This window comes from Rhagoletis pomonella, unplaced genomic scaffold, assembly GCF_013731165.1.
Source record: "Rhagoletis pomonella isolate Grant_MI unplaced genomic scaffold, Rhpom_1.0 Rhpom_scaffold_02332, whole genome shotgun sequence".
NCBI classification, from domain to species: Eukaryota; Metazoa; Arthropoda; class Insecta; order Diptera; family Tephritidae; genus Rhagoletis; species Rhagoletis pomonella.
Genome location: NW_023460886.1, coordinates 1,893 through 26,841, shown reverse-complemented (window position 1 = coordinate 26,841; position 24,949 = coordinate 1,893). Strand labels below are relative to the sequence as shown.

General features: G+C 33.7%; 2 protein-coding genes across 5 annotated transcripts; both read right to left on the bottom strand.

The window, feature by feature from the left end:
• Window positions 1-4,182: 4,182 nt before the first annotated feature.
• On the bottom strand, window positions 4,183-11,700 carry LOC118753296 (amino acid transporter AVT1C-like). Its single transcript, XM_036488168.1, has 6 exons — window positions 11,129-11,700; window positions 9,318-9,563; window positions 6,914-7,023; window positions 6,669-6,809; window positions 4,813-5,019; window positions 4,183-4,709 (listed from the first exon to the last, which is right to left on the bottom strand). Exons 1-6 carry the CDS (start codon window positions 11,575-11,577, stop codon window positions 4,183-4,185), a joined length of 1,680 nt encoding a protein of 559 aa, XP_036344061.1. The 5' UTR covers window positions 11,578-11,700.
• A 7,189-nt stretch (window positions 11,701-18,889) lies between these two features.
• On the bottom strand, window positions 18,890-24,730 carry LOC118753297 (nicotinamide/nicotinic acid mononucleotide adenylyltransferase 3-like). 4 transcript variants are annotated; one of them, XM_036488169.1, is made up of 8 exons: window positions 24,509-24,730; window positions 24,298-24,413; window positions 24,051-24,208; window positions 23,733-23,972; window positions 23,544-23,645; window positions 23,317-23,468; window positions 20,863-21,247; window positions 18,890-19,248 (listed from the first exon to the last, which is right to left on the bottom strand). In XM_036488169.1, exons 2-8 carry the CDS (start codon window positions 24,410-24,412, stop codon window positions 19,207-19,209), a joined length of 1,194 nt encoding a protein of 397 aa, XP_036344062.1. In that variant the 5' UTR covers window position 24,413; window positions 24,509-24,730; the 3' UTR covers window positions 18,890-19,206. The 4 variants fall into 4 exon arrangements, 3 of the variants coding, with proteins under 3 accessions (XP_036344062.1, XP_036344063.1, XP_036344064.1); XM_036488170.1 differs by having other exon boundaries at window positions 24,298-24,508; window positions 24,606-24,730; XM_036488171.1 differs by having other exon boundaries at window positions 20,863-21,052; window positions 24,509-24,725.
• Window positions 24,731-24,949: the final 219 nt, after the last annotated feature.

The window sequence follows — 24,949 nt, the reverse complement described above, 5'->3', positions numbered from 1 at the left end:
GCTATAGCACTAATTGGGTGCTGGGCATGTGCTCAGGCGCAGCTCCCACCAGCCCATCAACATAGATACATGCATAAGCATGCTATCTGCTACTTGTACCACCATGAAATTTATAAATCAACTGGCTCATTATACAGTCAACCGTTAGAAGAGAGTTGGTCATATTTCATTATTCACTATTGACAGATATTATATACAGATATATGTATGTATGTATGTATGTATGTATAAATATAATGATTTTATGCCAATATTGTCGATGACGTTATTTTTATTTAAATATTATCTAAATACTTTGATTTGTTCGCATAGATTCAACTTTAATTGTAAGTATTACAAACAGGTATACAATGGCGAAAATGGCATGGAAAAAGTTAAATAATTTGTCTTGAACAGAAACGTGATAATGTTGTAACAATCAGCGAGACAATTATCAACAAAAGAAAAAATTTAGCAAAACCAATAAAAAGCGCAACATCAGAAAACAAAACGAAAAACTACAAAAACAATGGTGGCACCAACAGTTTCTGCCACCTGGCGCAATTTCGTTGTTGTTTTTTTTTTTTTTTTTTTTTTTAAACAGCAGCTGCAACAGTAAACAACTCAAAGCAACAATTCGCAATAGGTAGCAAAGAAAACAAACAATCACAGTGGCTGTAGGTACAACAACAACTGCGCATCATCAACACATCAACAGCAGTCAAGGACGTTGAAGGCCATTCATCGACATTTTACATTTGGTATTGTTATTATGCGGCTGTCTATGTTGCTTGATGAGCTGGTTAGGCAGCGCTGCACAGTGGTCCAAAACTATAATTTATTGTTCAAAATATTACAGAGCCTTAATTTTTCAAACAATTTGACTATTTTTTTTTGTTTTTTAATTTTAGAAGTAGTATAGTATTTTAGTGTAATAAAGTGCATGTTGCCAGTGGCTAAGGATTCGCATTGATTTTTAGTTTTTTTTTTTGTCTGATTAAAATTTTGTCGATTCAAAAGCTGCTTTTGATAAGTAGAAGAAGAAATTTCCATGTGCCACGAAACTAAGTAGGTACATGCCTTATTTTTCTAAAATTTTGAAAATAATTAATTTTGGTGAAAATTTAAACTTTTACTTTTGCAATTGTTTTCGTTTATTATCAGGAAAAATTTAATCGATTGTGATTGCCACTTTGTATGCATTTTGCACTAAAAAGTTTAATATAAACAAATTAAATTTCGAAAAACGGGCTCTGCAGGTATTTCCTAAATTTTATTGGCTTTTATTAAAAAAAAAAATTATAAAAATCAAATCGGTTGAAAAATTAAGCCTCTTAACTATTTTGAACGGATTTGGAACACTGTGTTGTGTTGGTTAGTTATAAATTTTTGTTTTTCATTTATAAAACTGTTAACCACTAAACTCACTTGTTTCCATTTGGTTTTATGATTGTGTGTGTGTACGACGCACACAATATTTGGGGGGCGGGGGTTGCACGGAAGTGCTCATCATATTTTTTACACTTAACGTATGTACATGTGTATGTACGTATAGAGGCGTGACACACATTTTCTGCGTCTACTCTACGGACTTGCGTTGGCCACAAAAAGTGACTGAACATTGAATCATTAATTCTACCAAAAAACTATATTTCATAGGCCAATTAATTAAGTGTGCAAAAAAAAAATAGAATTACGAAAGACATGGAAGCTTAAGCTGATGGATCTTTTAATTGAAAAATGGTTTCTACCTTTAAACACATACATACATATATATTTTTAAGGAAATAATTTACTAAAGCCATAGTTCCTGCTTTTAAATTCAATAAGTGATTACTGAAATGTCAGTATGTTGTATTTGTGTGCGCAACTAAACAAATTAATAGCATAAACGTATTTAGTCTATGAAAAAAAAAAATATACATAAATTATTTTAAACTACTAAAAATATTTTCCTGGGCTGGGCTTCTTTTCCTATTTGTAGTATTCCAAAAACGACCGGCTAACACTATTTTTAGTAACAGAAGTGCACTCGAATATTTGTCATAAATAGTCTGTCGAGGAGCGACTGCTGATAGAAAAATCTCTTTCCATTTTTAAATATTGCTCGAATCAGGGGTCGATAAGCCGGGTGCAAAGACGAATTTTATTATTCAAAAAGGGTCTGCAGCCTGCAATGCTTAACGGAATTTTATTTTTTTTTAAATTGAAAGATGATTAAATTCTTAAAAGTTTTAACGATTTACTTTTAAAATTTTTTGTTTTGATTCATAGTTTTTTTAACAAGGTTGAAGAAATACACTTTGCAGCAGAAAAATTATTTGCTTGACTCCAAGGCGTTAATTATATTTTTTGTAAATAATATTATTACTAATTTTTTCTCTATAGTTTTTACAATTTAAATCGAAAAATTTTCCCAGTTTTGCAAGAAAAAATAATAATTTTTTACATATCTCGGAAACCAGTAATTTTAATGAATTATTAACCAAATATAAGAAATATTAATCGGTTAACGAGCTCTCTAGATACAAGAAATTTTTATAATCAACTTTTATTTCTTTAATCAAAACCGTTAACTGTAAAAACAAAAAATTTAAAATTGTAGCTTCTTAAGAAATGAGTTATCTTTCAACAAAAAAAACTAAAATACGCCAAGGATTTTAACCTGCAAAAAAATCTCCAAAAGAATAACAGGCGCGCCTAACAACATGCAACAAGTAGTTGCATTGCCTTCATTTTCCATGTCTTATACTTTTAAGCCCCACTTATTTTCATTAAGAAAATTTTGGCGCTGAAAATTTAGAGTAGCGATTGTCCAAATTCCACCTCAGGTCATCATTTATTGCTGATAAGGAGTTTGAGACTTGTTGACTTACCCGAACCCCATAAAAATAGGTATGCAACGGTTGAATCGGGTAAAATATCCGGCCAGCGCAAACCACCGAAACGAGAGATTAAGCGAGAATTCAGTCGTCCGAATTTCGGTTGTAGCTCTATGCGACGCTGCTCGAACCTGTTGAAACATTAGCGTGGGACATGTTCCACTGTCTCTTCGTTCGGCATCCTTTACGGATTCGATCATTGCTCAGAGCCAGTTTAAAGGCATGCGATGCCAACAGACAGTATCCTGTTTGAGCATCAACCAGTAGCCTAGCGTCCTGCCTCTTGAGAGATAGAAGAAATATCGTGATCATTATATCGTATGCTCTCCACAGAATCCAAGGCGCTTGGCAACTTTGTGTGTTCGTACACACCTTCTGCTCCTTCCGTATCATGTACAGGTCGAGACCCTGTTTAATTGCTTGAAGAGAACCGGCACTTATTCCATGAGCAGCGTAGTTTGCGACAAAGCGCTTTGGCAAGCCTGTCAGTTTCCTCAGTGTCCGTGGAACCGGTGTGCCCCGAAACCCACTACAGATTACGTATATGCCAATGTGCAACACATCCAATGCTGTCCTGCACTCTGACACACTTATTCAGGAAGCCTAACTCTCGATATAGAAATTAACCCATTTATTTATTTGGTTGCTGCTCAGTAGCTACGCGTCTACGCCTTTGGTTTTGAGTGTTAAACTACGTGTCAGTCAGTGGCGGACGAACGGGGTGCTTATGTGTGTATAATATGGCGTCTATGGGAAGTGCAAATCGACGAGGCAGATAACTCCCCACAATTACCGATTTATTATCTAAATACATAGAAAAATTAATAAGTAAACCTCAACCGTGACAAATGACCGAAGCTCAACAAAAAGTGAACTGAAGAAACTTTTAAAAATTAAATAATTCCACACTTGGGGTTCTTGCGGACGCCTCCACAGGGTGCTGTGCTATTACACCAATTCTCCGCCGATGTATTAAACCAATAAGTTCACTTTGTAAACAAATTGATTCCCCCTTTTCTATGTCGATGGCTAAATTACCAGATATGATGGCCCCCGTATTTAAAGTCTAGTTTCTTTGTACCAATTTCTTCTGGAGCAATATGTGGTTTAATAGCTTTTTGGCCCCCTGTGCTTCGTTCTGGTCATCCAAATATAAAGGGTATTCACAACAAGCACAAATATATACGTCACTGAGTGAAAGCATGAAATCCTGAAAACAGAACCTTAAAAGAACTATAAACTATTCTGTAAATTATAGAGCTCTTCCGGCTATATAAACTTACTCAGCGAAAAAATCCACCATCATTTTAATTATAAATCTTTAATACTTTTGATTAGTTACAACATCTTTTGTCATATTGAAGAAACACGTAGCCTCGTACCTAAACAAATCAGCTAAACTAAATATATTCAAATAAGTCGAAATTATCGTAGCCAAAACACCAAAAACCATAACCGACAAAGACGCGGTGAAATCGCATTTCAAACCATACCAACATTTCAAAATATGTAGCCAGGATTTGCGCAAACGCAAACGCCAAGACAGCGATACGCCGCGCTGTTGTTGTTGTTCCAACATCAGCAACTGTTCCATATCGGTATGTACGGATTCGAAATTCAAATCGAGCGGTATACTGCCATAGGAAGACTCCGTGGCAAAACGTTGATGAACTCTTTCCATTCGGCGAATACGCCTATACAGTAGTGGCGGTAGAATGAATACTAACGGCGCGATAATTGTGCCGCCAACAATGTCCATGAGTACACCGAAATTGGGCACAAATTCTGCTATGAGCACTTCGAGGCCCACAACGGAAGAGCGCAAGGCGATGCGCTTCCAGGAGAAGGCTGCAGAGAAGAGAAATTAAGTTAGTAAATGTGTTGGTTGGCCAGAAACATGTAAATATGTATGTATGTATATATGTATAAATGTTTTCACTCCTTCCTCTACCTTCTCTGATATGTAAATAATTTTCAATCTGCAAAAACATCGCTGAACTACCCACTATGATGGAGAAGCACAACTGTACCGCGATAAGTATAAGTAGAAAATATAAAGGTAAACTTTTCGGTAGAGATTCGAGCAGATTATCCGCAATCATTGTGCCAAATTTGTAGATAGCAATAATGGAACCGAAAATCGCAATGGCACATGTTACTGTAATTGAAAAAGGGGATTCGGTGAGAGCAAGTGTTTGTATGTTCATGCATGCTAGGGTGCTACTTAAAATGTCGGCATCTAAATTTTGTATGGGTCATCCGTTTATTTCGTTCTATTTACAAAATATGTACATTCACGAAAATTTTTAAAATAACACAGGCCTGCAAAAATTAACTTTATTTTCCCGCTTCCAAATTTATTTTTATTGATGACATGCATATTTAAGAATTTTTAACAATTTTCATGAAAAGCCAAAAGCACATATTATTGAGAGCAGTTTGAATGGGAACAAAAGGTTCGGGAACGTTTCCAATAAGAACTAAATACGAACGAAAATATCGAGAACATTTTCAAAGAGGATCAAATAAGAACAAAATTCTGGGAAACGTTCTGCTAGAGAACAAAAGTTGGAGCACTTTACGTTAAGCATGAGAGGGACATCTGTGTGCTGGGATGAAAAATCGTTTCAGTGAGAACCACGATTGTAAGTTCTAAGCCAGAGGAAGCTGGATCATTTCAGCTTGCAGATCATTAATCATTACAGGCAAATGTCCATTTATGGAACAATTTTTAAATTTCTGTGTAAGAAAAGTTTATGTCCTAAATCTTTAGTTGACTTTATTTGCATAATTATGTTTCAGTTCTTTTTTCATTTATTTTAATATTCAAATATTTCATTACAATGGAACGCTTTGAGAAAAATTCTGTTTTCGCTTCCTTTCTTTTCGAATAATTCATAGAAGATTTGTTCCCGTTTCGTTCGCCGTCAGTAAGTTCCTGAGACTTTAGTTCCCAAATCGTTATTCGACAGAAAGTTTCTCAGACTTTTTCCTCGTTTTATTCTTTGCGAAAACGTTCCGGAGACTTTTGTTTGCGTTTTGTTCTTTTTGGGAACGTTCCCCTTGAGAACGATCTCGACAGTTTTGTTCTCATTTCGGTTTTGGTTTTGAAGCGTTCTTGGGAACAAAACTACGAGAACGAGTGTTACTTTCTGTTCTTGGTTCCTGAGTATTAGTTAAAAATACCCCTAAAACTAGGTAAATCCTGGAAACTCGCGTAATACGCGGTAGCACTAAGAAATATGAAAAAGTAAATTTGCAAGTTATGTTTTAAAGGGAGAAACCATCGCTATCAGCGTTTAAAAATACCAAAATTCAAAAATGAATTTTGAGCTCTCCTCATAGCTATAGATGAGTTTCTTCGTAGTTTTCAGGTTAGTTATTTTACACCTGTGTTATTTGGAACTTAGAGAAGAATTTGAAAAATGCTACCCTTGTTCCGGAGAAACTTGAACAAAGGATATTCTTTGGAGCTTAATAATTATTACACGATGAATCCACACGCGATGACTATGAATTTGTATGAATAATTTCCAATAATATTTATGTAAAATTTAGCAGATTTTAATTCTTTCATACCGTGGTTATGACGCCTAAAAATTAATTTAAAATTTTTAAGTTTCCGTGGATGTTTTTAGTTTGTACGTAGAATCAAATAAAGGGATGTCCCATACACAATTTAGTTCTTGGCATTTTAAGGAGCATCCAAATACATACATATATAACTATGTACATATATAGCAAAATGTTATCAAGTATTGAAGTGTATAAATTTATTTATGAGTTCTTATATCATAGCAAACTCACCGGTAATACCGCTAAATGCGGCCCAGTAAACTTGAGACTTTTGCTGCATATCGATTTGCAAGGTGAGTAACATTGGATGAATGTCGAACTGGAAAGCCAAAATGCTGTAGCCATTCAGAAGGGCCAATAACGATGGTAATTCTACAGAATTACATAAAATATATGACAAGTATGTATTTACATAAGAAGTAGTTAGCTGCATAAGTTAAAAGTCAATGAACGTTCTCATATATGTATGAACTTACCCAGGCTGACACCTTCGAAGGGTTTGCCCAACGGAGCTGAGGCAAAGAGGCAAAACCACAAAAGAATTACAATCACAATGAGTACGATGAGTGAGAAAATCGCCAAACCCCTGCGATAATATGTAAAAGAAAGATATATGTAAATTACAATGCATGTACTTATGTGCACCGTCATGAAAAGGGGCACAACTCAAAATTACATATGGTATTCATATAGTCAAGAGAGACTTTACCCCAGGTTATAACAAAAATTTGCTTCAGCTTTTGCTGAAAGGTAAATAAAACCTCTGCGGACATATTTAGCGCATAATTTCAAAAATGTCAAATTTTGAGTTGTGTCTCTATTGAAAAATATTTGTACATATGTACATATCGTCGCATTAGAGTGTAAACCTGCTAACTACCTTCAACGAAATTTTACAGCGCAGGCAAAAAACTACTAGGGTGGTCCTCAACACCTACGTCCATGCCAACATAGTCGAAGATATCACATATAAATTTTGGTCCCGATTGGAGACGGTTTAGGCTTGTCGCATATGGGAGCAAAGTTCAGATTCCTCTACGTAGACTCAAAAAATTAAAATTAATTTATATACATATTTTGGTTCCGATTGATGTCGGTGAAGTCGCCTCGCACAGGGTTGCCACCTGTTTAAAAAATCAAATTCAATTTGAACTAAGCGAATTAAGTAATTGAAATATGTAAGTAACGCTATTTTGGTGCCAAACGAAGGAGGTTTAAGAAGATACATAGTAGTTTGAAAAGTCAAATTAAATTAAGTTGTAACCAAGATATGTTAAATGTTGCAAATGGGTTTAAAAAACGAGATTTTTAAGAAATCTTTAGTTTAAACATGTATAATATTTTTGAAGTGTTTGAAGAGGGTTGCCAACGATTTAAAGGTTAAATTCAAATTACTTAATAATGATTGCCACGTGTTTAAAGAAATTTAATTCAACTTGGTTCATGAGTTAATTGAAATATGTATCCCAATCATAGATATTTACGAAAATTTTATTTTTAAAACACTTTTGAAGAGGGTTGCCACTTGTTTATAATGTCGAATTAATTTAACTTATATACAAAGTATATGAAATATTAAAATAAGGGTGTCAAGGCAAGGAGTTTTAAGAAAGATTTAGTTGCAAAATAATTTGTATTAGGGTTTTCACCTATTCGAAAACTCACATCTATCTAGCTATGAATATACATATATATTTCGAATTTCAAAATTTAGATGTCCAATTAAAGAGCTGGTCCTGTAGTTTTATTTTTTGAAGTTAAAACATTTTAGTGGTGCAGTGTGAGATTGTATGCTCTATTTCTAAGCTATATTTAGGAGGGTTGCCACGTGTTTAAAAAATTAAATGTAACTTAGTTCATCAGTTAATTGAAATATGTATCATAATGCCAGGTGAAGGAGACTTAAGAAGATTTTAGTGTGAAAATACTTTTTAAAAGTTGAATTCAATTTTCCCGTTTAACGCTTGCGGGCTCACAAGTATTCTTTATTTGTTGCTCAGAAAGTTATTCTCCTAGAAAGTATAAGCTATTTTATTTATTTTATTTATGTACATATCACACGTTTAATAATAGAGAGATGTAACTCAAAATTAACGTTTTTTGAGGTCTCATAATGCAATTAATATGCTTTATAAGTAAATTATATTCAGTCTAACAGATAACCAGACTTCCCAAATATGTCGAAGATATATGTCTTTCAGTCAGTCTTCTTGTATACCAACTGTATGAAATGCTGAAACTTTGATTGTGTTTTCCCACAAAATTTAAATTATGAAATACATACTGCGTTATGTTATTAAACCAAACAAACCAATAAGTAATATTAGCAGTTTTTTCTCTGCGCTATAAACTTTATTTGGAGGTTAGTTAGCACGTTTACACTCTAAGGCGACGATATACTATTTATGTATACATACAGCGACTAAAAAGTGTAATCGGACAAACTTAACTTCCGTAGACTCGTTTTTTGTTTGGTTTCCTATTGGTTTTTACAACGAAAAAACCAATAACAGAAAACAACGTTCTATTAAAAAAAAGTAGAGCATGCGACTGAAGTGACACTTTTTCTTTCTTCTTCCCATTGATACAATAAAAATGTTCAATTATTCGTTGTCTTATTTATTTGTTGGGCTGTCAAAGCCAGCTGCCGTTTTATATTAGAATAACTTTTATGTACTTAAAATAGATTTCCTTATAAATTTTTGTCATTAAAATCAATAAATTAATTTACCAAAGGACTGATCTGCGCTCACTTGTTTGAAAAAGTCATCTCCTTTCATTTATGTTTATCGATCCATTGGTATAACCAAAGCTTGTCCGATTATTCTTTGGATCCATTCTATCTGTATTACCATTTTTAAATTCATAGTTTCTTCTTACCGCATATATTTGGGACTGCGCAGCCACATAAGCGGACAGCAAAATATTCCTAATATAATGACCCAGTAGCAGAAAGAAAATGAAAATTCATTATCGGTTATACGTTCGCCAACCAACTCGAGATTTTGCGCAGCTAATACCAAACTTGGTATAGCTGTGGCAAATATACTGATGTCTAGTAAAATACGTACGAAGATGCTGAGGCAACGCCCATATGCCAAATCGGCAATAGCTGCATAGGGATATCTGAGAAAGAAAAGAACATATCGGATGAATAGTCTTACCGTTGTTTTTTTTATGTGAAACCATCTTTATGGCTCCTGAGCTCATTCGTCATACAATCGCCAGCTCTTACGAAATAAAGTAGAAATCAAACAAAACCTTTGAATTGAATGAAGTAATTTCTTCGAAATTAAGCAATTTATGCTGTAGTGTGAACACATTTTAACATAGAAGTAAATAACAATTTCAATGAATTGAAAAATTTAAAAGTTCAGCGACAATAAACTTTAACTTTAAGAAAAATAGTTAATGAATATATATTTTTGAGTTGAAAGACGCATGATTTTAATTTTTTTCTTTTGGCAATTTGACAGTTTTGGCAAACTCGAACCAAAAGAAATTACGGGATATTTCGGCCTAGTGAAATACATAAATTACTCTCTCAAAATTGTCCTCAAAAATCCGACGAGATACCTTCAACTCCAGAAAATTCGTATATTTGCCACTCCTAGATCGCTCAAACTTTTTAAAGTAGATTTCCCAAGTACTTTTAAATTTTTATCAAGGTATTTATGCTAAAAATACGGCTATTAGAAAAGTACATTTATTCTATCGTTTGGGTGTTACAAACAAGTGGCGAAAGTTATCAAAGTAGATAGGCAATTGGCGAAGTTTTTTTGGTCTCTGCCCAAACCGACAAACGTTTGTAGTGCTAAATAGGAAGAAGAAAAGAAAACAATAGGATAATCTGAACTTAGAATTGATTCTATATCCAGCGTCCGGTTTAGCCTGGTAGTTGGGGATCCGTTAGATATCTGGCCTGGGCCATGGCATTCGATATAGAACGACCATCTTTTTTGAACTTTCGCCACTTGTTCATTGCTGATGCAGACAGGTAATTCGTACAGTTCTTCGGTAATCGTTACCCACGTGAACAGCGCTGTAGATTTTGCGTAGAGCAGTACACCCAAAACTTTCTCAACTTTGTTCGATATCTTCTACGTGTCTGCGCCATATACAAGATTGGGCATGAGGAGAGACTTGTAGAGCATAGTTTTTGTTCATCGAAAGAAGGCTCTGCTTTTCAATTGCCTACCGAGTAAAAATTAGCAGCTATTATTGGCAAGAGTTACGAAAAATTACACTGAAGATGGCACTAGGCCGAAATAGGTTTGTCTGCAAACCAAACTTGACAAGGGATGACAGAAATTCGTTCCAAATTATATCAGTTATATTGCACTTGATCTCCAGGCTGTATAGGGTTTATGCTGGATCCTAGGTAGGCAAAGTGCTTCTTTATTTCAAAGTTAAAACTGTCAACAGTGAAGTGTGACCCCAATAACTGGAGCCCTTTTATATTTTGCCAGTAGGTAATTCGGCTTGTCCTCGTTTACCGCTAGATTAACCTCTTCAACTTTGCTCTGCTTCGCTAGATATACCCCTATAGGAATACGTTAAGAAATTATATCGTGGGTTCTTTTCATTTGTGTCGTTATTGCTGAGAACCATCGATATGTACTTCTTTGAGACTGTATTATCAATTTGACGCATAGCACCGCCATTGCACAACTCTTAAATTCTCTACTCACCTACTTTTCTGCGTTATGGACGGATCGAAGGACTCAGCCATAATCCAGCATTGGCTAAGTAAAAACGAAGTGTAGATTTGTAGCACAATTATGGACAGAACCAAAGGTATACCGAGAACACCCAGTTGCACCAGTAGCGATGGCAGTGTTATGAACGGGAGAACACCAAATAAATCAATGATGTATAAGACGGCAATGAGCAGTGTTAAGTTCTGCTTCTCTTCGCCGATAATTTGCAGATGTGGCAAAGCACTGAAACGCGCGCGCGACAAAAACGGTAATTGGTCATTGTGTGACTGCGTAGATGGAGGCAATGATGGTAGGTCACTGGAGTGGTAATATGCCTTCGAAGGACGCAATGCAGGTTTATGGCGTCGCTTAAAGAACATGCTGCGTGTCGATGTGTAAAACAAAAAATATCGTCTACTTGCTTTGTTGTATGTACACATATAATATTTATGTAGGTATTGAGCTAATGCCTATTTAAGATGAGTTTATTTGCTAACACATTTTCCATAACGAATTGGCACAATTGTGGAGCCATTTAATTAACAATTCAACTGGACGGTTGAGCGTGGCGCGGGCAACTGAAGCCCTTTTCGTATTAGAAAAGCGTTACAAGTCCACAAGTTGCAACCAAGACATAACCGTTAGATACATACATATGTGTGAGAGAAGAAATACCTATGTATACATACATATATGTACATATGTATGTACACCAACGAGAAATAGCAAATGCAATAGTTTGCGCTCAAAGTAGTTGCCAGTAATTTGATCCTCCAGCAGCAATGTAGGCCTGTGGCAAATATATGTAGGAACAGTTTACATACACTTGTGGTCAGCTGATTAAGTTAAGCGACATTTTGACCAGTTTTGGTTTTTTTCTCTTTTATTTATTTAATGTTTACAACTTTTTTATAAAAGTCTGGCACCATATACATTTTTTACCAAAATTAAAAAAATTCAACAAACATTTTAACAAACACATTTAACATTTACAACCAAAAACTTTTTATTAAAAAATTTTAGAAAAATTTTAGGTATGCAGTTTTATAGCCCATTCAATTCTAAAATGCTAAGAAATCGCGATGATTCTCAATAATTTTTTTTTTTTTTTTTGCTGAAGGTGTTTGGCATTTTCCTCCATATAATAGTAACTGTCGAGCATATTTTACATACCTTTATGGGAGCAAATGCTCAACACCGTCAGCTAAAAAGAATTATTAAAAATCAACGTCCTACTAAAGTTTAATGGGTTATAAAACTGCATACCTAAAATTTTTCTACAAATTTTTGATAAGAACTTTAAAATTTTCGGGCGTAATTGTTAAAGTTTGTTTAATTTTTATAAATCTGGTACGAAGTTTGAAATGTGATTTTATAAAAAAATTATAAACATTAAATAGACAAAAGAAAAATAGCCAAAACTGGTCAAAATGTCACCTAGCTTAATCAGCTGCCCACAAGGGTTTGTTTGTTCAATTGTACATACATAAATACGTAGATTCAACGTAATTGCAAATATAATACGTGGCATAGAACTTATGTGAAGTAAAACGGGTGGTCCCTATAGTGTTTTTTTTTTTCCTTTTAAAGTATATGTTATTTTGACAGTAACAGCTCTTTCCCGCAGGAAATCTTGAGAAAAAGTCAATATCATATCCCCGCGAAATGAAATGAATCGTTTACGTTTGAACAACGTCTCTTTCTTCACGAAACGCATTTTCGTCCCGGCGGCTACGTTAACACTGCTGTATCTGGCGGTCGGAAACCCCGCACGAGATCGTCGAGAAACCAATGCATCCTAAAAAAAACGTTATTGAAACTGCTGCTGGAAACGCCATTTCGGTCTACGGATTTTTTTTTTTTTGGTTGAAACAGGATAGCGCCCTATGTCAAATTCGGTAATCGGGTTATCAGGCGATGTCATTTGGCCACCACGAAGCTACGATTTGATACCGTTAGACGCTCTTTTGTGGCGCGTCGTGAAGTATCACTGTTATGCGAACAATCAGTTGACGATTTACACATTTAAGGCGAATATCGAGCAGGCCATTCGTGAGATAAGCCTGAAATCGTCGCCAAGGTCTTGGAAAACTGGGTTAAACGGATGCGTTACTGAGAAACCAGTCGAGACAGCCATATGAATGAACTCGTGTTCCAAAAAAATTAGGTTTTGTATTGTTCAAAAGGCTAAGAGGTTACTAAAACACGTCCGTCGTTGTCGCTATCAAATATCGAATGTATCTTTATTCCGGTAACTATTCACAAGATTATGTCCTGGGCGGTCATGACTTAAGGGCTAGACCCATAACTCTGTCACTAAGTATAAACAGTGCCGTCGAGAGAAAACTCGAAAAGCCTATAACGAAGGAGCAATTACATTGTAAAAACATAATAATAAGCTATAATTGTGATATTTCAGGCCCCTTAAAAATCACCGGGGGTATAGATAAAAGTCATCTTATGTCTAGTTTACTATAACTTGTCTTAATATTTAGTGCAGGTATATAAACTCTTTCAATTTTTTTTTTTGTTTTTAAAATACACCACTAAATGGACCACCCTGTACACACATACATATGTACTTTACTACAAAGTTCAATAACACTTGCTAAAATGTCTCTCCTCGTTTTACATTCTCGCCACCGTATGTTACCGTAAAACTTTAGGCCACGTTAACTAATAATTTGATAATTCTTTTTGTAACGGGTAGGGCGTACTTCAAGCGTGGTTCCATACTAAGTAATTTGATATAGATCCAATCTTTGGATCATGAAGAAATTAACGGTACTTTTTTATATAAGACTTGAAGTCGGTTGTGTTATTTGCTTAAAAATTACTTTTATATACATACATTAGGGCGGGTCAATTTTATTTTTTACTATGTGCGTATAGCATGTGAGAATTCTGCTTGCCATTCTAAGCAAATTTTCCGAAGAAACTATGGGTATAAAATATATAAAGAACGAATAATTATTGAAAATGAATTTTTATTAATTGAGATTTTTTAAACTAATAAAATTCGAAGGGCGAAATTCGTTCTTATGCACCAAAGAATTTAAACTTTTTAACTCTGCAAAATTTTTTCTTTTAAATCATAGAGAGAAAACCTAAAAACGTAGCTTTACTATTTTTGGCTCCAAGTTTCGAGAGTATATTGATTTTATGTGTGTAAAATTGACTCTCGGACGGTGTTATCGGTCATATATCCGTATTTTTCCAATTGGGTCTAATTTATGATTTAATGTGAAACCTGCAAGTCTCGGAAATTTTTCAGAACAAAATTTGAAATATCTATTATAAAATTTTGTATTTCATTAATAAATTTTTTATTTAATTTAGTTTGATTGCATTTAAATTTATTTTATTTTGAATGTATGTACATTAAGGTGGTCCAATAAAAAATAGCCGGACTTTTTTGTTAAAAAAAAAAAAAAAACAAATATATCGTGCCCTAACCGCCAAACATTTTTTTTTTAATTTTCTTTTCGATGCAGAAATGTTCCTAGAGCACCTAGATGCATTTCTCAATTGTTTATTTATGGGCCCCCTTTGCATTTATGTATGTTTATGCGCTGCGAATAAATTGCTCATATTATGTACATATCATCGCTTAATGTACAAAACCACGTATCGTCATTCTGCAAAACCGCGTAACTGACATTTGCTGCCAAATATTGGATTTGCTCACACAAGCAGAGAATCATTTTGAAATATGAGTGTTTTTAGTCTCTAGAAAATAATTTATGCAACCTCACATAGGCGGTTTTGCATTTTGTTGATACGCGGTTTTGTACTTTAAAAACGACGATATGTATATGTATGTATATATGTAAGTCGAAATCTTTGAATATACGGGAATAGGGAAGCCCTTGATAAGCCAACTCCATTCCACTCTGTGAGTATGCACATACATATGTATGTACACCCACTCTATGTACTCCATTATTCCTATACAAAGTTTGCAATGTCATTGCACTTTTACCCGGTGACAATTAAGAATTTTGTACATCATACAAGAAAGCAAGCATTGTATTGCAAAATTTTATTTTTAGCAACATTTTATACCTGAAGAAAATTTTAACTGTTCTACATTAAAAGCGACCTTCAAAAACTATCAAGAATTTCTTTTCAAAGGCAACATTGAACGATCTTAAGAAAACTATGGCAGTGGGTTATCCAATTGAAACACTTTTCTTTTTGAATTATTTCGTTTTTTTCTTTTGCAAAAACATACATACATACATACACAGGGGCGCACCCAGGAATATATTTTGGGAGGGGTTTATACTTCGGAAAATTCGCTTCAGATAAAATGATCATTAAAGTACATTTATGCAAGTTTTATGTACAGTATGTAATAAATAAATAAACTTTTTGAAGTTTCATAAATTGCATTTATTTACATAAAATTAGCAAAAAACTCAAACATTTGTAACCGACTTCGCAAAAGGGGTAGGTTATCAATTCGTCGGAATAGTATACTAACACATAACTTTGGACCACGTGAACCGATTTCTATAATTCTTTTTTTTTATCGGAAAGATGTTACCTCAATGGTCTTCCCGTAATTTGAAATTACTTGTTTAATATAAAGTTCTATAAACACAAGATGCGCTCAACTTGCAAAAGTAATAAAAAAAATTAAAAAAAAGAAGAGTTTTAATGTTCATTTTCCTCGATATCTGGTTTCTGGTTTTCGAATGAGATGGTGATTTTTTACGATTGCCTAATTTTTTTAACATTTCGAATACCGAGAAAATTAAATGAACTTGAATTTTTGTTATGTAGGCAATTTTGGTGGAACGAATTAGAAGTGGGCAAATTAAATCTTCGTATCCTTGTTAAGGACATATCAGTTGTAAACTCTTTTAGGCTCTGTAAGTGAGTATGCATTGCATATTTTTAGGTTTCATTCGCAGTTAAACTTTTAAGAGCTCTCAAAAAAAAAAAAACGAAAAATTCATATAAAATGGCGCACAAGAAATGGAATAGGAATTTTCTTCTATCAAAATTTCTTAAATCAATTTGCATCTCTCAAGAAAAAAATGCTTGTATACTTATTTCTTCAAGAAAATTTACAGCAAAAGCAAAGTGCTTTATAATAAAAAATATTTCTTGTGATTTTTCTTGAGAGCTGGCTTTAGGATACAGTTTGTATTTCAGGTTATTAGCTTTAGGGGGGGGGTTTGAACCCCAAAACCCACCCCTTGTGTGCGCTAATGTACATACATATAACAGATATGTGCAAAAATACTGGCATTCAGTGATTTATTGTCTGTTTTCTGTGGAATAAACTCAAATCGCAAATTCGACCATTTTTAAGAGGAGCAGAAAATCGATTTGACATCAACGCGGGAATAATACAGAGGTTCAAGAGGTAAAAAAAGTATGCTCATAAGTATACGTATACATATATATGTATGTACTAAATGCGGTGGGTATAATTTGAAAGAAATGCGTTTTGCGAGTAATTGTTAAAAAGCAATTAGACAACATTTGTTTACATACATACATACATACATAGTATGTGTGTAGCTGTTTGTTCTGTCACTTTCCTCCGATTAGATTGGTGAAACGAAGTACCCATTGAGAATAAGCTTTGTGCTAAATACCGGAGCGTAACAAAAGATTCAAAAGATCTTAAACATTAGGTTTTCGGATATTTGTTTGTATTTTTGATTCTGATGATGGTGTGCTAGCATAACAGTAAAATACATTCATAATCAATTTTTACGTGTTTTTAATTTTTAGCATTGTGTAGCAAATTATAAATTTATCACGAAATTTTGCAAATTAAAAAATTTTTATTACGTCTGGAAATAAATATGCATTAGAGGTATACGCCGCCGAGCTACGAAAATATCGGCGCGCGGTTACTTTCGCCGCCTCAGAAATTTTGTACAAAATTTTCATAATGAATACACATTGAAATACATCGCTTGAAGGAACTACTACTCCAGAATATATAAAAAAAAATTGTTTTTCAATACCACAACAAGATTCCTCTTTTACATATTACTACAACAACAAGTAAGTTATCACACACCAAAAACTTTAACGCTAATATCTCAGAAAGCAGTTTTAACAGAAGTGCCCTTATTACATCTAACTCCTCAATTATTTGAGATAAAACAAAAACAAATTCATATTCTTGTGTATTTTTTCTTTAATAAAATGTTGAATATTTTTTTGTACAGATTTTAAATAAGTAAGTTATTTTATTCTGGGGTCCCACAAACGTGTGTACAAATACTAGGTGGAAGTAAGTAATATGTTAGTGGAAATTTTAACCATCTATAATCCATTTTTTAAACAGTGGGTCAAAAAGGCCTGCTCTACTGGGAGTTGATGGGTAAAAATGTTGGAAAATAGTAGACCACCCTAGTTTTCAATCTATGAAGAACCATGTACGTATGTATAAACCTCAGACCTTCTTCTGTTCGCCCATCCATCAGCGCCAGGCACTCAAAATTTTAATTCAAGTAGGAAGTAACAATATTTAAATTTTCAACTAATTCAATAATGAAATAAATATAATTATAATCTCAATTGGCATGGCGAAAGCCTAACTCTGCCGAGATGACATGATAAGATTAGTAGCCTCGTGGCTCTTTGGAATCTACCTTATGGGCAGTAGCGCCGGCGTTTCCAGACGCGCCGGCGCACAGTGCCGCCTAAGCGTGTATAAATCGAAACGTTCGTTGTTTGCAATGTGAACGTGTTTGGTATTTTTGTAAAGGTAATTTATCCACTAAAAAGAATACATATAACAGAATGTTCCCTATAAAATAAATGATGTGCCGCCCGCAAGCCACTAAACTCAACAAATTTTATACTAAGAATTTTAATCAGAGCATAACCATGCGTTAGCTCTACACGGAAATAAATATCAAAAACACATCAATGTTGGTTTGACATGTTTTATTTCCATATATATATATAGTAGATAACTTTAAGAACACAAATTTTGGAAAAAAAACTAAACCTAGGGAGTGCTTACGGTATTCCAGAAAAAAAATACATTTTTTTTTTATAAAAATTTCAAAAAAGGGGACCGTATTAAATAGTACGGTTTTTTAGCTTCCAAAATAGCAAATAAAAAGCCGCTCATTTTTTGCACTTTTTGAAATAATGCATAAAATCATTTTTTTTCATTTATTGTCAGTGCCATCAGATACGCACGAATCCTTCGAATTTTAATTTCTTTGACAGCCACATTGTTGCAACAATTTAAGCATCTGGAACGCAACTAATAGAAACGAAGTTATTAGGTTTGTTCCACACGAGCCCGCGGGATCCCGCGGTTGCCCGAAACAACTCACAAAGCGTTCCGCATGCTAAAAAAATGGGTTATAGAGAGCAAATACGTTCCATTTTTGGGTCGTAAATGTCTTTCTTCGTGCCCGAAACAACCCAGACTTTTTCCAGGCACAAATGTGCAAAAAGTTAAATTGCCATAACAGCTGTTGAGGAAATGGAAGTCTCAAAAATTTGCTAATTTTATTCGCCAAATAAGATAATGCACATAAAATTATTTTTAAGAGCGGATTTAATCTATTATTCTAAAAAAATTTCAATGTAAAATAACGGTTAAAAGCATTTCGAAAAATGTATAGGGTATAATAAAAGCCAGCAATATATTTCCTATTTGTTCAGTTAAAATTATCATGTAAAATGGGTGATAGTGGTACATAATATTTGTTATATCTTATGTATACTTAACCGAAAAATTTCAAAGAAAGAAAATTTATTTTATAATGCATCATCAAGGTGTAGCTTAGTGTATTATCTTTTACAAACAAGTATACCATTATAATATTCATATAAATACGTACATGTGTAACGAAAAGGAATTACATTTTTGCCATTGCAACATACAATTAAAAAAACAATTCAAATATCAGAAGATTCATTTAAGATAAGCGTAAGCATGTCTAAACTAGTTTAATATTATATCTTGTATGAAGTTTTCGATCCCGCTTCAAAGTCCATAATATTCCTGTTACAGCCCTTGATTTGTGATATTACTTCTTAGCTTTTCTCTTTAAGGAACTTTTTATCGTCTTTTATTAGACATTCACAGCATCTGTCTTTATCTTTTTAGCATCGGACTGCAAAACAAACATACATATAAGGGAATAATATTTTAGAATACGAGTATACGAGTAGTTAGTAATTATACAATGGACTGTATGAATAATAACAAAGCAATTACTTTTTCTGAAAAATTTCCAACCTTTTACTCCATTTATTCATATAAATTTAAGAAAAAGTTATTGGTTAGTTTTTATTCGCGAGAGTTAAGAAAGAAAAAGAAAAAAAACTTTCAAACTTGATTTCCTAAAATTTAAATTTTTACACATTCATGTTTCTGGCATACGTGCGACGAATACTTACATATCGTCACCTGAAATACAAAAAGGCGTAACAACATCGTAACTGAAATGGAAAAAGTCGTGACTAAAATTTTTTTATTTTTTTGCATTAAATGATATAGGAGTTGTAATTCGAAGAAGGCCATCATATCAATCAAAAACTAAATTTTTTATTTTTTATTACTTACGACTTTTTGAATTTCAGCGACGATGTTTGTTACGTCGTTTTACATTTCAGGTGACGATATATGTATGCATGATAAAAACATTAAAATATAATTTTTACAATGAAACCCGCTCTTCTAATAAACTCCTCAGTATTCAGCCTCATTGCGAGTGCAATTGCATTGACAGCATTGGATATTTTTCGACAATTTTCGTCGTCTACTTATTTCAGCGCGACAGTTGGCAATGCCAATGTTAATAATAATAATAGTTTGGCGCTTACACATATGTTAGTGTTTGGCCGAGCTTCTCCTCCGACTTGTGGCGTGCGCCTTGATGTTGTCACACAAAGCGGAAGGACCTACAGTTTTACGCCGACTCCGAACGGCGATTGTATTTTTATGAGAAGCTATTTTTCATGGCAGAAATACACTCGGAGGTTTGCCATTGCCTGCCGAGGGACGACCGCTGTTAAGAAAAAACCGTTTTCTATATTTTTTGGGATGTTGCTTTGACCTGGGCTTGAACCCAGGTGCTGATGTGTGAAAGCGCGCACTGCTTACCACTACACCACAGCGGTCGATGCCAATGTTGCTGAGTGGTAAAATTTAGCTAATTTACAACTTACGCAATGAGGCTGATTACTTTTATTAAAGAACCCCACGCTCTACGCAAAAGGTCGTCGACCCTACCCAGTAACAGTGCAATGTTTGCAGCGATGGTTAAAGTTGAAAAAATAAAGAAAATTTCGGTTTTTTAATTTTACGCGACAAATACTCCCAACAATCGAGGTCTACCAATAGATTGTTATACATTACTTTAAAGGCCGATAAATCCTCTTCTAATGTTTGATTTTTAAAATCGGGTCAAAAATAGACATGCTGTTAATAGATAAGTCCCTCAAGTACCAAAATAAGGTTTTTTTTTAATTAAAAATCCGTAAAAAAATCCTGCAAATCCGTACCGTACGGTAAAAACCGTACATTTGGCAGGGCTGGCCAAAAACCGGCTAGGCGGTTACAGCACCGATCAAGAATGGAGTTAAGTTTCTCATTGCACTCAAAGAAGGAGTAACTTTTTTTTCCACAGTAATGCATAACTCAATTGCACCTTGCTTTGTTTTTAAAAGGGGGTAGTCCATTTTTAAAATACGTTATAAATTTAAAAAAAAAAAACGAAATTTACCTCATCCATTCCACTGCTCGTACGTTGTATATCCGTTGTAAATTTTTTACCCCTCTCGGACGTTACAACTTGTACAACTTGTCCTGGTCCATTGCGACTGGGCAATAGTTTCTTTGCTGGAGCATTGACTTCACTCTCTCCACAACAAAAGACATTCATGCTTGAAGGCTTACGGTTATCTAAATTGAAACTAGTCAAAATATTTTTAATAGAATAATCGCTTTCATCCATATTTTCAGCTCTTTCCGCCGCGATATCGTCATCTTCCTCATCAGACGGCGAATTATTGACGGATGAGCTTGGATTAGTATTAAGGCGGTTTAAAAATAAATTGTTATACTTTTGTGGGAATGTTTGCAAACGTGTTAGTCCAATTATATACTTACTACAAATCCAAACAAAGCAAAAATATGAATTAAAAAGTATGTTAGGAATGTTTGGAACTTCTTTGTATGAAACAAATATTGCAAAAGTTTATAAAATAAATAATTCATTCTAAGTAACGCAATACCAACAATGTTTTATAGTTTCTAAGTAAAATACCATAAAAATTAAGCATTAGTTATGTCATGCAGAAATATGGATGCGCACAATAATTTTATACGTATATACATATTAATGATCGTGTATGCGCAAGTAATTCAATGGTTTTGTTACCATGCAATTATAGTAAATACATTCTATTAGCATAGTTGAAAAATGTCGAATATGTATTGCTTTAAGAAATAGCAACTCACACTCCATTATTAGTTTCCATTCAATTTTGACTTGTTGCGGTGTTGATTCTGCGGATTTTATCCGCATGCAATTTCGTTTACATATCTTGTTTTTATAAGGCAGAGTTGTGATATTTGGGTGAGCACTATTTACGGATGCGCTAGGTCACCTAGAGCTCAGTTGGCGCAAAAAAAGTAATCAAATAAAACGATTTGTAATCAGTGCTTTATTCCGTTCTGAACTGACTCAAAATATGAATGATGTATTTTTAATTATTTTTTCTACCAAAACCGTTAACAAGCATTTTTTATGAAAATTAAGATAACTTCAAAATGTTTAGTACAAGTTTTTTTATGGAAACTTTTCTTGTTTTTCCGTATCAGGGATACATGCCAAAATCACTGTACGTATCTGAGAGCTTCATGCAGAAAGATCTACTAGGTAGCTTGAAAATATTATAATTTATCGTAACTTATTGATAAAATAGTGTAGCCAAATAAAGTTTTTACTCCATTTTTTTCAAAGAACTAAAGACGATTCTTATATACTTGTTTGTCCGTGAAGTCAAAATTTGATCTGCCAAGCATTCGATTGCAGATTTTAATTTACTTCGAATTCATAATTAATAGAAATAGAGAGAGTTCTTATCCGACTTCACAAACATCTAAAATTTACAAAGAACTCAAAAACGAAATTGAGAATTTCGTAATTTTCTCGGAGATTTAAGATTCTACTACCACGAGACTGCTCTTTTTGGTAATCTTACCTAAGTAATCACATGTCACCTAGATTTACAAGGTGAAGACAAATTTATTTATAAAAATTATCGACGTCCGCTTGAATTAAACTTAGCTCGTTCGGTCTACTAATACATATGCCATGCACAAGCGCACTCGGCTACGGCGGCTGCTGTGCGTCTATTTTGTAATATTGTATAATAGTATATAGTGGCGGTCAAAAGTGTATGAATGGTGTTTCGTATTAATATTGACAATGTTTTTCAAGCTATAATTTTTTTGATATTTTTATAAAAATATGGTTCATGCTTTAGCAAAAACCATATAAATTACACTTTTTTAAAATTTTTGGGGTATGCAGTTACGAGGATTATAAAACTTTATTAAAATTAGTGCAAGGCTTGTGCGGCAGAAAAATCGCATTGATTTTTAATAATTTTTTTTTTGCTGACGTATTTTTTTGGTTTTTTCATATAAAAAGCGAAATTTAGGAACACTGGCGTTGACTTTTTTTGTTTTTTTTTTTTTGCAAAAGGCCTTGCGCATATTTTTCCACAAAAAATTCATGTTTATATGAACAAGTTCATAACGCATTCAACAAAAAAAAAAAATATTAAAAATCAATGCGATTTTTGAGCCGCTCAAAACGTACACTAATTTTACTAAAAGTTTATAATCCAATGAAAAAAAAATCTGACTAAAAAAATTGAAATTTAGATAAAAATTTGGGATTTTTTTAAATTCTGGGTAAAGTTTGAGAGTGTGATTTATATGGCTTTTGCTAAAGCATTAACCACATTTTTATAAAAAATATGAAAAAATATAGCTTGAAAAACATTGAAAATATTAAATACGAAACACCGTTCTTTCACTTTTGACTGCCACTGTATATGTATGTATGCATACATGTATTTACATACATACATAAAATATGTGCATTTGCCGTAATCACTTAAGCCATAAAAGCAAGCAATTATTGCTTTAAATAAAAATCACTTACGTTTTACAGTTGAAAAGTCCTTGCATTTGAATATAATCGATAACCCGATCATCAAGCAAATATTTAACTGACTGTCCACGTGAAATAAGCCGGCGTATCATGGTTGAACTTACTTCGTTCGGCACCCAATTTGTTATTAATGTAATATTTTTCTTTGAGAAGTGATAACAAATAGTAAGAAAAAGTATAAATACGTATACATACACACGATTCTTTAAACAACTCACCTGATATTTAGTCAACAAATCTGACTCGAAAATAAATTTTTCAGGGCTAGAGCCATATCGTGTTATCACCACCAGACCGTGATTACCCACAATATCTTCAATCTGTATATAAGTATTCATGTGGTTTGCCAATATGATAAACAAACAAGTATAATAAGTAGTTTATACGATTTAATATCTTCTACATACATCCTTATCAGCCCACAGTCCGGGCACTGCAAACGATTCCAGCAAGTCTGCTCCACATAACAGTTTCAATTGCACCCCATCCTGACGCTCACGCAATCCCGGTGGCAACCAACCCGGTATCGTGCCATTTATTTCATTTTCTATCGGCGAGTTGACATAATTATTCATATAATTTTGATGATACTGCAAAACGGAAAGCGTACGTGACCATTCCGGTTGCTGTATTTCCCAGTCAGAAGCCTTTAAAAAGTAATATTCCATATACATATGTACATGTGCAGTCTGTTGACATATCATTGGTAAAATTATTTGTTTTACCCTAATCCAAGTGGATGATTGTAAAGCTAATTTCAGCATAGCAAATCGATATGTTCCTCCAACGAGTCCTTTTTTCTGATATGAATCATGTGTGGGTGATACGATACCACCAACAACATGGTGGGACCCTTGACTTGTAAAATAATCTCGTGCGATTTCTGAAATGTGAAAAATGATATATGTATATGTATGAATTATGATTTTACTGCATTGAAAACTTTTGAATTTCGCAATTCGTCTTCATTACCGAACATCCGAAAATGCATTGGGGTCGGTGGACTGAAAGAGCCGCATGCGATCAGCGCTATCCGTGGCAACAGCCGTTGATTATTCATTTGTTCGTCTTCTATTAGTACTGACATCCTGATAATATTATTTATATAATGATGATTTGCAAAAAGCAAAAAAAAAAAAAGTATTTTTATTTGACGAGCACGGCAATTTGACCTTCGAGATACCTTTAAACAAATAGAATATATATGGAATGACACTAATGACAGTAATGTTTGTTGCCTTTAAAGAAACTAAAAGTTCCAATCAATCAACAATACCAACACTTAATTTCTATCTAATAAAATCTAATTAATGCATATATTATGCTAAAATAAGCAAGTTAATTGCATCACTCTTGCAAATATTTACGAAAGTTACTCAAAAGATAAATGAAGAGATCTCAGGCGACATCTTCTGGTGCAAAATGCGTTGATGAAAGAGCTATGAAGGGTTGCTATCATCGTACAGTTCCATAATAGGGCATTCGCACATGGCGATTTTACAGGCAACAAAAGTTGAATGAGAAGCTGAAAGTGAAAACGTTGCCATCCCTATTCAGACGAGGCGATTTTCGATTCAGCACGAATTGTTATTTACATTATTGAAAATGAATTTAAATCGCAAAA